The sequence below is a fragment of the Nelusetta ayraudi genome, unplaced genomic scaffold, assembly GCF_046127955.1.
Source record: "Nelusetta ayraudi isolate G7.1 ecotype Tasmania unplaced genomic scaffold, CSIRO-AGI_Nayr_v1 ptg000011l, whole genome shotgun sequence".
Classification (NCBI taxonomy): Eukaryota; Metazoa; Chordata; class Actinopteri; order Tetraodontiformes; family Monacanthidae; genus Nelusetta; species Nelusetta ayraudi.
The window spans coordinates 18,806,673-18,821,219 of NW_027466061.1; the positions used below are offsets into that span (position 1 = coordinate 18,806,673).

At 43.6% G+C, this 14,547-nt stretch overlaps 1 protein-coding gene across 2 annotated transcripts in view; it reads right to left on the reverse strand.

Moving 5' to 3' along the window:
* The window catches only part of egfra (epidermal growth factor receptor a (erythroblastic leukemia viral (v-erb-b) oncogene homolog, avian)), a 40,477-nt gene extending 26,712 nt beyond the window's left edge, over positions 1-13,765 (reverse strand). The window contains exon 1 of one of the 2 annotated variants that reach the window (XM_076021680.1): positions 13,384-13,765. In XM_076021680.1, the coding sequence (XP_075877795.1) occupies positions 13,384-13,462 (79 nt within the window). In that variant the 5' untranslated portion in view covers positions 13,463-13,765. Of the gene's footprint in view, positions 1-2,279; positions 2,437-13,383 lie in introns of those variants that run through there. The other variant, XM_076021681.1, reaches the window with a different exon arrangement.
* Positions 13,766-14,547: the final 782 nt, after the last annotated feature.

A 14,547-nucleotide genomic window follows, 5' to 3' on the forward strand; every position in this document is an offset into this window, starting at 1 on the left:
TGGGAGATGCACTAATCCCTCAGAGAAAACATCTTGGGGCCTCAGAGAAAAAAAAAGAGGGGGGCCAATAAGAACTGGAAGACTGAGAACACCCCCCCCAAACCCCACCCCTCCCCACCCCACCCCCACCTTCCCTCACAGTCCACAGTGAGCGCTCAGTGAGCGCAGCAACACAAGCCTTCTTTGACATCTCAGGAAGTTTGATTCTTCTGGACTTCCACATTCTGCCCCGTGATGCCGGAGCAGATGGTCGCTAATTGTTGTCTCCAGTGGAGGAGGACATGCTCTTTAGGACATGACGGACAACTGGGGGAATAAAAAGCTCACGGACAGGAAGTGAGATCACAAAAGAAACAGAGAAGCTCAAGGCAGCGGTTTCGAGGTCAGGCGAGCTGAGAGATTAATGTGGGGACCTCGCAGCCAGCCACGGGGTCAAACTGTGGCGACAGGGTGTAAAACCTCACACTTGATGCACGAACCAGTCGGACCTCTCTGCGAAGGCTGAGGCAGGGGACAGACAGCCAAACCAGCAGCTGCAACGTGAGGAATCCCACTCTGTACGTCACCCGTCCTCTAAACAGTCCGACGGCATCGACTCGGCGTGAACACCGAGTCTGAGTGCAGCCAGCGGAGTTCAGGCTGTGGAAGCAAAGTGACCAAATAAAGAGCAAAAAGGCTCATGTTTACACCCCCGTTTCTGACAAGCAGGCTCGACCAGCGACTGAGACACTCCAGATACCTGTGGCTGGACTCATCGCCGTGTTTATGCTGCACCTCGGTGTGAGGAAAAATCAAATTCAACTCCTTCACAAACACATACGCACACGTCACAATTTATAGGAAATCTGTTGATACGCAACTCTTTTCTAAGGACCATCAGTTGTAGTTGCAGTAATCAACGACTAAATAACTATGAATGAAAAATATAACCAATACAATTTCTTTTTCACCACACTTGTGCTGGACATGATAGTCTGATGCTCAACCCATTGCACATCTGTCTCTGTGGCCAGTGATACAATAATGCTGAAAAATGTTCATGGGAGCGCAAGAAAGGGATCAGTAAAGCATAAAAAGACAGCAGATGAATAGAAAAAAGGTATAAATCACCAGGCACTGAAATGATTTATTTGACATGTGTAAATACGGCCGCATTCCTGCATCTCAGACCAAAATGCAAGGGGCCCAACGTGGTGGCCGACGCAATCTATAGCGATGAATATCATTAGTTGGATAATTCTCCCACAAGCCTGCTTGCTAAATCCATTAGGCCTCCAGAAACGGCAAACAATTCCACTCCTGTGCGACACAAAACTCACAAAACCTCCATCAGGCCCTCAGCCCCATTTAAATTCCAATAATGCACCCGCGACTCTCCCGAAAACTCCTAACATTTACCCCAATTCCTCTTTAACATTCAGACTTTCTCCCTGCTCAAAGCCCCTACTGGCCAAGGCAGCCCTCCCTTCTGTCCCTCCACACACACACACACACACACACACACACACACACACACACACACACACACACACACACACACACACACACACACACACACACACACACACACACACCTCCCTTTTCCCCTCCTTCCATGTTAAAACCATTCTCCTCTTGAGTCCCACAGGAAGCAAGAGAGGAAGACTGGAAAGGGAGTGGGCGGCAAGCACGCGGCTGCTGCTGCTGCTACTGCCGCTAACTCACTGCCCACTAGACTCACCCCTCATCCCCCGGACCCTACACCACCCCAAAACACCACCGCCACGACAGTGAACCACTGCACGGAAAAGAAGAGTGGAGAAAGACACGTATAGAGAGGCAGAAAGGACACATAAAGTGGGGCAAGTGCAGAAAAACCCACACGTTTCACAAGTCATTCCGGCAGGAGACAGCAGCTGTGATACGGGAATCCCCTGATTCCCTGTTTCAACATTCCCAGTGTCGAGCGGGCCCAGGTTGAGGTGCGTCAGACAGACGGCTTGCGCTCGCCAGACTCCTCACCTAAACAAAGGCAACAGACAATCTTTGAGGCAGCCGTCGTGCTCGAGGCTTCTATTATTTTTAGCCCAATTGCTGACAGACTCATTTCTGCTTAGGCCTGACCGCTGCTTTCTCGCAGCGCGGCCTGCCAACAAACTTCGCTGCCGGCCTTAGTCATTTCTCTACCAGTGCCGCACCGCAGGACTCTTTTGCAGAGAGACCCCATAAAAGGAATATTCCACTAAAAGCCCTGGGGTTTGCATCAGTAAGCTGGACTCCGTGGCTCAGCCCTTACTCACCAATTCAACCTCCGCTTCACACATCGCCCTTAGGCCCACTGATGAGTCGTTTCTTCCTCATCACAGTGCAGGGTTGGGGCCAGATGTTAGGGACATTCGGTTCCTCCGAGTGAGGAGCTCTCCTACTTTCTCCGAGGTTATTTTGTAACAGGGCGCACTGGACAGACCAAAAGCATGACCAATTTAATTTGCACAGGAAGAGCTGAGCTACGCAGCCCCGATGACGCATTAAGCTGAAATGTTTAAAATGCAACAGAGGGGGCACTGCCAAGTACCACAGCCAAGGGGCCCTGATGGGTCTGCTAAAATCTTTACAGGCTATTTTCTCCAAACAACTTTATATCCACTGAAATAGTCCCGTCTGCAAGCACTGACAAACAACCACGAGTGTTTGTCTTTTAAACACCTCTACCACGAGCCTGTGGCTCAGATTTCAACCATTGGTACCGTGCAAGACGTTATCCTGTGTTGGTACAAGTAAAGAAGAAGAAAGAACACATCACACAGGGTTGACAAAGCTCTGAGACAATGTGTGAGCTTGTTGAAGATGATTATGAATGAAGGAGGCGGGTTGTTCTAAGGCCACCCCACAGATAGAGAGGGGCTCTTGCACAATCTAGGCGCTGGCTGCTTTGCATCATTCATCAAAGGCATCAGGCTTGGCAGGCGAGCCCATTTTCTCGCTATCAGCTACACGGCTGAACACATGGAACCTGGCTTAGGATCTAGTGTGCGTCAAACACGCTACAAACTCTCCCGACTGTGATCGAAGGAGGCCAACCGGTCGTCCGCCAAGGTCTCAAAATAATAATTTTCCTACGGTCCAATAGAGCGAAAAACGATAATAATATAATTTCCCTTTGGTCCCAGTTTGATCATAGGTGCGTTATTTAAGTTGAATGTAATAATTAACTTATAATTAGGGGGGAAACATTTATGCTAATACTGAACATCTGTGCAAACATGTTGACTTAACCTTGAAAACAGTAGTTGGCTGAAGGAGTTGAATGGCGTTTCCTGCTCCGTGTTTGTGGATCTGGTGATGGGACTTTTTTTATTATATATATATAAACATATATATATATATATATATATATATATATATATACATATACTGACAGACCATTAATAAGGCGACCTAAAAACAGAGCAGGCTTTGTTACTCACACAAAGCATCTGACTTGCAGACAGACAAAAACTGAGACAAAAATAAACAACAAAAAGACAACTTATGTGGAAATATTGTTCTAAAACATCTTTTTAAATAATCGTTCCAACATTCCTTGACCCCCCCCCCCAAAAAAAAAATAATAATAAAAAAATAAAAAAATAAATATTTTTTCAATTGTTTTTTTAATCTGTAAGTAATCTTATGGGTGCCTTGTGTTAGAAATAATACCAGGATTGAAAAGAAAGAAACAAGGCAATTCATATTAAACTGTGTCAGGCAGGCATCCAATCAGCTCAGAGTGAGAGATTGTTGTTACTAGATGTGGGACCTGGAGCCTAATCCTCTGCCTGGCACTGGTCCAGTGACACACTCCAGGGTATTTCTGCCAGGGGAACCATTTTCCACCTTTCGTTCAAGCCAAAGTGGTTTGTTCTAGAATTAAAAGTGGTAGATTTTGATTAAGATTAGAGATGCTTTAAACAAGGCTGTAATATGATCCAGGTGGTGGGGTGCTATAGCACTCGTAACATATAAATAATGTCCTTCACAGAATGCTCTATTGGACAACCTTTTGCAAGGGTCAGTTCCACCATTTTTATGGTGGGAAACGCTGCAAGTGGAGCGAGCGTGATTCTTTCCATAGTTTTTTCTTTTTTACAGGCCTCTGGTTTCAATTAGAAAAACATGTGGTAATGAAGATGTTCCGCTCAAGGTTCTACCAGGAAATTAATTCTATGCTCACCCAAGCGTTGGAGTGGTTGAAACTTAGTGGGCAATTAGAAAAGGTACCACGTGAGCCTTGTTGTGTTCACAGTGCATTATGTTTTAGTGCTGTCACAGTCAAACAAGTCACAGGTCCAGCCAGCGCGCTGTGACCAGTGCAGCGTCTCCCCGTCTATAAAAAGCTGGGTTTAGATAGGTTTTATGATGCAGACAAAATCAATGAGTGCTGATGATACCTTGTAAAACTCTGGAACCTTGGTGAGGAAAAGGCCCGACATCTTCACTCGCTTGCCTCACACACACCCTGAGGCAATTACTCTGCCAAAAGTTCTATCATCCTTGTTGTCGTAATTCAGTGAGAGCTAAGTTATAAGGAAGGACAGCGTGTTATTAGCTTGCCAGAGTCAGACCTCAATGGTCCATAAGGAGATTACTCACTTGATCCCCCCCGCCCCTAATATTGCAGAATTTCTCAATTTTATGATGTTAAGCTTTTTGATTAAAAATCATTTGTTTCCCCCTAAACTTAGCTCTAAGGATGGTGAAGTGATAAGGTTGCTAGGGTGGGCTCATGGGAGTCTCGTGAGACCACTGGAGTCCACCCATGAAAGTTCAGCTCCAGTGTGGGGCAGACTGCTACGCATCTGCTTTTCAGATGAGCATTTTAAACTCTCTTTTAAGTAAAAAGTTTGACTTGAATAAAATCAGTTTGATTCAAATGGTCAGACAACCACTGCCTGGGCCAGAGGAACATATGGACAATAATGCTTCCCGAAGGATGCATCCAAATGACTTGCAAGGTTTCTGTTTAAGTTGTGTTGGGTCCAAGGGTAACAGCATTTTAGCAAACATAAGCATGCTAACAAAATGGGCAAATTACACAGCATTGCTTGTTTTGGCAAGTAATGCTGCTACTACAAGCATTTTGTCAAGGTATAGCATCAAACTATTCCTCTAATGAGAGCTTTTATTGCTTATGCGTCTACAGACGCACTACCTGCAGCTAGCTGAGCTATCTTTTTTCTACTGATGCTCATAGGACTCCACGTTTTAATTCAACATATAGCGCAACAAAACTCTTAATGCATTCTGTTTCCTCAAACACAAACGTGGGTTGTTTCCAACAGACATGCCTTTCTCCTCACTGTTGACACAGGGTTGTAAAGTCGTGTCTACATGGCACTTTAAGGTCAAAGAAGACAGATAAGCTTGTGTCTAAGAGGACAACAAAGTCCTGAATAAAGAACCTTTTGTGCAGAGACTTCTGTCGGCTGGGGAACGGAAAAATTTTACTCAAGCTTGGTGGCTGGATGAGAAATTATTTTAGCCGGTGCATTTCTTTGTTCCCTTCTCAAGCTTCCCATGCATCCACCTCTCTACGTGTTTTGGCTTTATTTCTCCCTTATTAACATTTTCTTGGAGACACTCCAACACCAACTGTAGGCAGCAAGTTCAAAAATCTGCAACGCGTCAACACCAGGTCCAGGCAAAGAGATGTGACAGGAGGTCTAGACGAGGGAACCCGGAGGCGATAAAAGTATCACTGGCTCCGCGCGTCTGTTGATGTTGACTCTGCCAAAGAGAGTAGCAAAGTAGCAATTTTTCCAATGTAGTCGGAGCACAAAAGTGCAGCCTAAAGCTAAAGATAAAACATCAATGAGGATGTTTGTTTTTCCCTCGGCAGGCTCCACCAAGATGTGACAAAGCCAGCGGTCTGTTTTTGTTTAACTTGTCAATACCAGGTAATACCCGAAAGATTTGAATGTCGGGTAAAAGTTGTTTTATTTTGGCAACTTAACATAAAAGATGAAACCAACAAATTTTAATGAGCCATTACACGCAAATTCACATATCTCAAGCAGCACCTTGTTGTAACTTTGCTGATTAAGATTTCCAGCTTATTAAAACCACAAACCCACAAACTCAAAAGAAATTATTAGAAAATTTGAGGGTTTTTTTTAAGCTGTAAGACCTGTTCAGAAAAATCCAAAGAAATAAAAACTTGAAATATATCGATTTGCATATTATTTGTTTTTATAATATGTCAAATTCACCTTTTAAGTTGAATTGCAGAAATACAACAACCTTTTCAGGATATTCTAATTTTCTGGGTAGTACCTGTACTTGCTACCTGTAAAAAATAAAATGGAGGGTCTGAACTGACTCTCGAATCAAATTCTGTCACGCCCCCCCTAGTGAACCGTGTAATGCTTTAATGACTTTGTCAAAGAAAACACTCTTTTTTTCCTGGAGTCCAGCTATCAAAACAATCACACAAGCATGATCCAAGGCTTTTCAACATGATTATGTGCTCAATTATTCAATTTGAGAGTCTATCTGAAAAGGAAATGAGCCACATATACATAGAGTTCTACAAATTCAATTTCACCCTTTCTGTGTTTGAGGAGAATGAGCTTGCAAAAAGAATGAATACTTAACATCTAAGCAGCGAACTAATCCAAGGCCATGCAAACTGATGGAAAAAGAATAGTTCTCCAGGTATTGCTGCTGTGGAGCTCCAACATCCGTATAATCAGGATGTAAAGTAGGAAGTCCCCCTCCCTCCCTCTCTTTTTCCCTCCCATCCCCCTCCCTCCCTGCCTCGCAAATTAAACATGCAGGATCTCCATCCTGATTGCAAGAATCAATTTTGGTTTTGTTTTGTTTTTTTAAATGGAAAAACCAGACAGAACCTGGCAAGCATGTTGCGATTTCAACAAACACCTTTCAGTTTAGTAGAGCAAAGGGGCACACAGGAAGCAGTTAAATGTTAATAAGGAAGTAAGTTGCAGAGAGCGGCCAACGCCTTTAAACCAATGCTTTTTCTTCTGGAATTTTCTTAGATGGGGATTTGTTTGTGTGGCCATTGTCCTTTCCCCGTGGCGGATTTCTCTTCTGGGCGCACAGTGCGAGAAGCTGCGCTCCTCAGAATGAGCTGTCAAGTGGGTCAGCAGAGAAGACATCACATCTGTCTTTCTGTTTGAAGAGGCAGCAACATTGTAAAAAAATTAAAAAAAATAAAAATAAAAAAAAAGAATAAAAAAAGTATTGGAAAACATTGTAGAGATGCTTAACTTTAAAAGGATGAATGTCACAAAATAATCAATATCAATGTTGTATTTGCATTCTGACAGTGCGGTGCCAAATACAAATATAGCAACTTGAAAAGAAAAAAGCCCCCATCTCTTGTCTGCTTCCTGTTCTTTTTAAGCCTTCATAATATCAGACAGTATTTCCATCCTAATAAGCTCGACTGGAGTGGGCGAAATGTTCAAACATCTTGGCCAAAGCAAAGTTTGAACTTCAGTGAAGCTGTGAGATTCTCTGAGCTCCAGCAACTGTTTTCATTTGGGCTGAAAGCCTCAAAGACGAGACCAGGTTCGGTGCCCATTTTCCATCTTCGCTCCCTCACCTCTAAAGCCGAACCCTCGGCTGTTTCAGCTGTCCCAGCCTGACAAAACACATTCTAAAACTACTCAGTTAAGAAAAAGAAAAAAAAATTGCAAGGAGATTCAAATGGTCAGACACTGAGAGATATCAAATTTTTACTATCTATCTGGAATTTGGTATTTTTCTTCCATAGCACAAAAACAAAAAGAACGAAAATATATTTGGACTCACCTTTTTATGCCAACAGGAGTATTGTGTTTACCCTCCTCCCTTATTTGGCTTAGTAAAAAAAGAAAGAAAAACGTAAAACTACTGTAAAGTGTCCTTGAATACAGCCTCAAAAATCATATGATCACTTCTAAACAAGTCTTCAGTTAAATGGAATCAAAAATATTTTCTTCTTCTTCCTCCAGCTGTTCCCTTGGCTGCCTCAGCCAATCATCTGCCTCTCATCTAACCTTCTCTGCATCCTCTTCTCTCGCATCAACTAACTTCAAATATGTAGATGCAGAAAAAACAAAAAACAAACCTCAGGTGGAGCAGAGGGCCTCTCTCTTAACCTGACACCGCACCTGATGAGATGGGAAGATAGGAGAAGGCCCTTTTTCCAACATGAATTCCATGTTCTCTTTCCACTGGAGACTCCATGCACAGCCACTGGATCATGGAAAGGCCATAAATGCAGCGGATCACTTTGTTACCATGTACAAACAGAGGAAGCGGCGTGGCTCAATGAGTAACCACGCTCACTCACTTATTCCAAGCTTTGTTCTCGGTGGATGTACAAGAGCTGAAGAATGGCTTTTATTAGGCTTCAGCTACAAACAGTAAACACTGATTAACACTGTCAGGACAAAGGATGGGCTTTAAATAATTGAAATCAAAGTTAAAGCAAGCAGCATTGGTTTTTTTTTTGTGTTAAATATTAATTCCAGACATGAAAGCGAAACCTGAGGCCGAGGCTTGTGAGTTGTTTAGACTGAAAGCAGCCACAACCAGACGTGCAATTAATGGAGAACTGGAGAAGTGCTTCACCACCAGATTTCAGAGGCTAAACAAAAGGCACACTCGATTCAGATGAATCCTTGTGGCAGAAACTGTACAAAGGGTTAGTTGAAATCTAAAAAGAAGAAAAACCACTCGACTTCTGTGTTCTCTATCTGTGACACACATTTCTGGCCTCAGGTGCGTCTGGTGAGTGGCAACAATAGTATCAGTGCCGTCCGGCAACCTGCCCTGTTACAGAGCCACCATTGTCCCAGAGTGAAACCCAAACCCGCTCCTGAAAAATCTCCACCACTCAGACACGGTGCGCTTTCCGAAAACCAGGCAGGAGACCGATGGGAAATTATCCTCCAGCTCCCACGGACAAAATCAAAAAAAGGTCATATTTCCAGCAACGGCTACAGCAGATGGAAGTCTGGGAAGGTCATCAGTGGACTGGCAAGACTGCAGTAGTAGAAGTAGCAGAGGTACGCAAGTTCCGCCCACTTTAGGGCCTTAATATTCTAGAGTTACAGGCATCATAAAACATATATTTCACTGTCCTCACACTCATCTCGGGCCAAGGAAGTGGGCTTTGATGAAAATAAAAGACACGCTTTTTCTTAGAGTAATGGAGAAAACAAAATGACTGATGGGGCCGGCTGTCTTTTTAAACACCAAAACACAACGCAGCAGGAAAAGCACTTAGTCAGGTTGCTGAAACGCACTGTAAGACTTTGAAAAAAGAAACATTTCTAGGATTCAGCTTAACTTTTGTAGATGCGCAAGCAAGTATGAACCCAGAGCCGAGGCAGCTGGAGTTGTCAGGATGTGTTGTGCATCTCTCAATCTCACCCAAGTCCAGAGCGTCAACTCTGAAAAAGTCTACCGCTATGAGCCGGTTATCCTGCACTCGACGCAAGACAAGAGCCTCACATTAGGGATTAAGGGCTTAGCCATCTACGTGCCCATGAGATTAGTTTGATCTCTCACAGGTTAACTGGCAACCCAGTTTGATGAGCCCCTGTAACGCAGCACCACCTCACACAGTGTACAGTAGAATACCATAAAATAAAAATCAGGGTACATTACAATACCACCGTCTAATGTTCATCGGGGTAATAAATCAGAGCGGAGATTACTTGCAGTCGGCTGTTGACCAAAGATATGAGTATTATTTAGAGGCTCCCCACAGATAACGACAAACAAAGGACTCCTTCATTGTTCCAGATTTTACCGTCTGACCGCTGTGGTCACATGACAGGTGGGCTTCCTGTGCGAGTGGCTGCTATCTGCCATGTCTGTTATCAAACCTTGTGTCTGAACCTCTAGGGCTCCAGTGTCTTCCTGACAACACCACCAACAAAGATGGCTGTTGGCTGCACTTGTGAAAAAAATGTAGCTGGCAGAAATAGTTTAACAATTTATTGTGTTAAGATTATATGCACAGGTCCACGTAGTTATTCTGAGTAAAAGTCACGTTTTTGACAATAAGCATCTATTTATGACATCTCAATTGGGTCTAAACTGACAAACTCAATGATAGCGAGCAGAGGAAAATCAGAACCAGAATCAACTTCGTTGGCCAAGGTTGTCAGACTTATCTGTTCAGAAACATCCAAACAACACAACACAACACAACAAAGGACTTCTGAAGAGGAAAGTCTGCTGACTAATAACACTGTAGAAAGATTTATACACAGTCAATATGCTGTGGCGAAATATGGTTTTATGAGTTTATAAGGAGTGAAGGAGAAGGAGAAGAAGAAGAACAACAACAACAAGAAAAGTGTTTTCACATTCTGGTTTTGTTGTTGCTTAACACAAACGCTCCACCCTCCTCCAGTCTCTTTCAACTGTACTCCCCACAACCCAGAGCTTCATGTTCCAACACATGGAGAAGCCCAAAGCATTAGATGTCCTAAACGCAAAGTTCCAAAGATGCACTTGGACCGCGGAGCCTCCCAGAGGGGCGGGGCTGAGCGGAGCATTGATTGCAGGGAGGGTAAATGAGTGCGTCCTTGTTTAACCGCTAGAGTTGCCTTGTTCTTGGCGGAATCAGAGCTGCTAATGTGGCAACACCTCCAATCCCTGTGCGGCGAGGACGTCACATGCGAACGCTCAAAACAATACTCCAAGTGTTTATTTTGTTATCCATGAGATGCATCACATTCAAGTTTTTCCCTCAACCTCAAAATCCTCTGCCACTTCTCGCTGTAAACAGCTGACCAGATGTTCTGTCTTGCTTCTTAGCAACGCAAACACGTTCAGGTCCAACAGACTTGGCTAACGTAGATTCAGCCTGTTGTCCGTGCTTGGAAAGCATTTGTCTTTGGGAGAATAATTTGAAGAATTACACAACTGTTTGTGGGCTGAGAAAGAAAGAAAAAAGGCTGCTTTAAACTTCCTCTTGCAATGAGCGACCCTTAAAGTGCACTGTCACAACACCGGATAGAAAAAAATCCTTTATGATGGTTTTTTTTTGCTTCGTTTTCACATCTCAAAAAATGCCACACTCACTTAAACCATGAGTCGGAAGTCGAGAGCAACCATCAATCAATTTGTCTGACAGAAAAAGACTTTACTGATGTGATGACTCACTTCAGTGTCTGAAATATTTTCCAAATTAAGTCTGGAGACGCACTTTTTTTTGCTTTAGGAAGGGTGCAAATCTTGCTGTGACAGGATCAGCCCACGCTTGATGAAGAATCAAAACACGAGGTTTTGCTTCCACAAGTACTGAAGCATTCTTCAAAGATGCACTGCCAGTTTCATGCAGCACATAATAGAGCAAAAACGTAAAATCCTGATTTCAGTCGCTGAGTTGCTCTACGTCTGAGGGCAGTTATGAAAAGTTAAAGAAATAGAGTGTTCCACAATCTAGCTGACGTTTGAACTGAGGTGAATCAAACGTTCAGCATGAAAAAAAGATTTGAACTAAATTAATAAACCGACAAGCAACACAGTTATCGTGAAAAAAAAAACAATAGCTTCAGTATTTTCTGTCGTTGCTTGTTGATAAAAACAAATTAGGGCTAAAAAAAATATAACCCAAAGAGCTGCTTTTGGGTGATTTAATGTTTTTTTCCCCCAGAGTTTGTACGCAATAACTGGAGGTCAAACCCATTTTACTCGTGAATGGACACTGTGTGCTCAGAAAACACCAGGTGCCGCAGAAACATGCGACCTCTCTTTGGCAAAACACAAACCACCACCACCACCAACAACAACAACTAAAAGTGTCTAAGGAGCATATGGCAGAGCTCACACATACGAAAACAGCCACGGCTGCTTCTGCAGACGTTCACTCCCAATTTTGATTAAGTTTAAGAACTTAATCAAAAATGTATGAGGCCAAAGAGATTCCAGGCCTGCAGAAAGATCCGATCTCTAAAAGCCAAGTGCTTGACGGTCGGATCCAGACAGGAAAGATGTGAACTGCACGTGTTCCGCCGACATTGAGCGCGCTTCTTATCTGCTAATAGGGGCAGTGGGTGTGGGGTGTGTGGGGTGTGTGTGTGTGTGTGCGGGGGGTGGGGGTGGGGGGTGGGAGGGGTGTTGGGAGGGTTACAGTTGGATTGTGTGTGGACAGTGAAGTGGAGTCCGATGATTCATGCGAAAAGGAAGTCAAAGTCATTATAGAGGCAGTAAAGTGATACCTCTGGTCACTTTCTCTGCCATATGACATCTGGTCTTCATGAGAGCTGACTCACTTCTCAGCTGCATGTGGAACTCGTTTAAATATTTTTACAATTTTAATCATGGCTAATTTAACCGCAGTCGGGCCTCCTTCCCGTGCATGTGAAAAATCTTTTGGGGAGTGTTCTCGCGTTTTCCACAGAAGACAGAGACGGAATATGGCTGTAGAAAGGGAGAGGCATCGCAGGGTAAGAAAGCTGTGAGTGAGCAGTCAAAACACAGCCATGTCAAGGCTACATTAGATTTCAGTGACCTTTGTTGCTCCAAGGCCAAAGCTTCCACAGCCACTTTCCAGACTCCCTGCATGATTTCATTTGTCAAGCGGAATGAAGCGACTGTCTTCACTCTTTTGATCAAATTTCCTTCTGAGGACCAGACACCAACTGTCAGCATGCAACGCTTTTTTTTTTTCTTTTTTTCTTTTTAGATACAGATGCATTTCAACGTCACCCAGGGCAGGAGGGAGCATCTGCAGGAAGGCGGCAACGTCAGAACAGATGCAAGGTTTTGTGTTATTGTGAGACGCAGGCTGACGAATGCCTAAAACAAACGTTTGCGACACGTTTCAAGGTGACAGCGGCGGCCCAGATTTGTGTCTAAATTTACCTACAAATGGGCCAAACACTGCATGACGCAGGCGAGGGGTGAAAAAATAACTGCTTTCACAAGTTAAAGAGAATTTTACAGTGACTTTCACAACTGACTTCATCTCCTGCATCATTATCAGCAGGAGCAGGAGCAGCTTGGGGCAAATTAAGGCACGTTGCTTCGTCACTGATTCATTTTTATTTCACACACACACACACACACACACACACACACACACACACACACACACACACACACACACACACACACACACACACACACAGCGGGAGCACATCTTTTCCAGAACTTTGACTCAACGGTGATCAGTCAGATTCCCGCCGTGACTCTCAACTCCTGACTTTTTACTGGAAAGTCTCTCTGCGGCCTGAGACCGACTCTGCCCGAGAAACTTTCCCCCGCGTTCACAAGCCGGATCTAGTTGTTCTTGTGGTTGGTTCTTATTTTAAGCTCGCGCCCTGATTTCTGCGCGATGATCCGAGACGGAGGCGGCCGTCCGTCCCGTTCCACGCCGGTGTCTCCGTCACATACCTTTCTTTTCCGCCGCAACACAGCAGCACAGGCTCAGCAGAGAGGTGAGACCGATCCACTTCGCAACACGGGCTGCCATCGTGCTTTATTTTCCCGGAGGTCCTGTTGGAAAACTTCTTCTCATTCCATGACAAAGTAAAAAAGCGCGATATTCCGCTGCGCCGAAACTTAGACGAGATCTTAGTGGTATCAGTCTGTGTGCGTCCCTCGTTTAATGAGGTTTTTTTTTCTCCCCCTACTTCGCTGGGAAACTTTGACAGCTCCTCCTCCTCGCTGATAGCTTCACAACTACGAGCTCACGGAGCGCAAGGACACCCGTCTGGCCCCTGTGACGTCAGAGGGAGGCAGGACAGATGTGGCTCCGACGGCGCAGGTACCGGCAGGACTGGGAATGAACAGGAAAAGACATGAGTCTAATTTCTCATCAAAATAGATTACTTTTTAAAAAAAAACAACAACAAACAAACAAACAAACAACAACAACCAGCAGTTACGTATTAAATGCAAATAGTAGATAATTAGAAGCAGGAGGATTTCTTCTGAAAAAAACATTAGAATTAAAATTGGTGGCCTTAGTATAGAATCAATGTGCTGTTTAACCAAAACAAAAACAAACACAAGTCTGTATTTTTAGGTTTAAATGCACAAAGTTGGGGTAAAAGTTCATTTTATTGTTTATTCAGGCCCTCAGAATTTACAGGCAGAAAATAACTTTCAAAAGGGCTTCCTATTCTATTTTTCTATGCAACCACCTTCATTAGGTAAGGGTTTCAAAGCTGACATTTTTAAATTCAACGAGGATATTTCATAACCAAGGCAAATATGTCATTCAAGTCCCCATCAAATTTAACAGTTGTGTACAGCCATCAGAAAATGTGCATGCACTTGTGCAAATGGATACATGATACATATATGCTTTGAGTGGCTTCAAAAATGCGAATCTGCAAATAAATGCTTTCAAATGGAAAAAAACATACAACATACAATTTGAAAATGGAAGATTGGATATATTTAACTTGTATTCCTGCACTTTTTGAACTTAGTCCTCAGTCTGAATGGGAGTTGGTCTGAGGTTTCCATTAAGGCTCTGTTCTTATGGAGTATTAGGGTTTTCTTAAACAGGTCTTTAATTCTTTTGAATGTACAACCCTGAAAAAAGAAGGC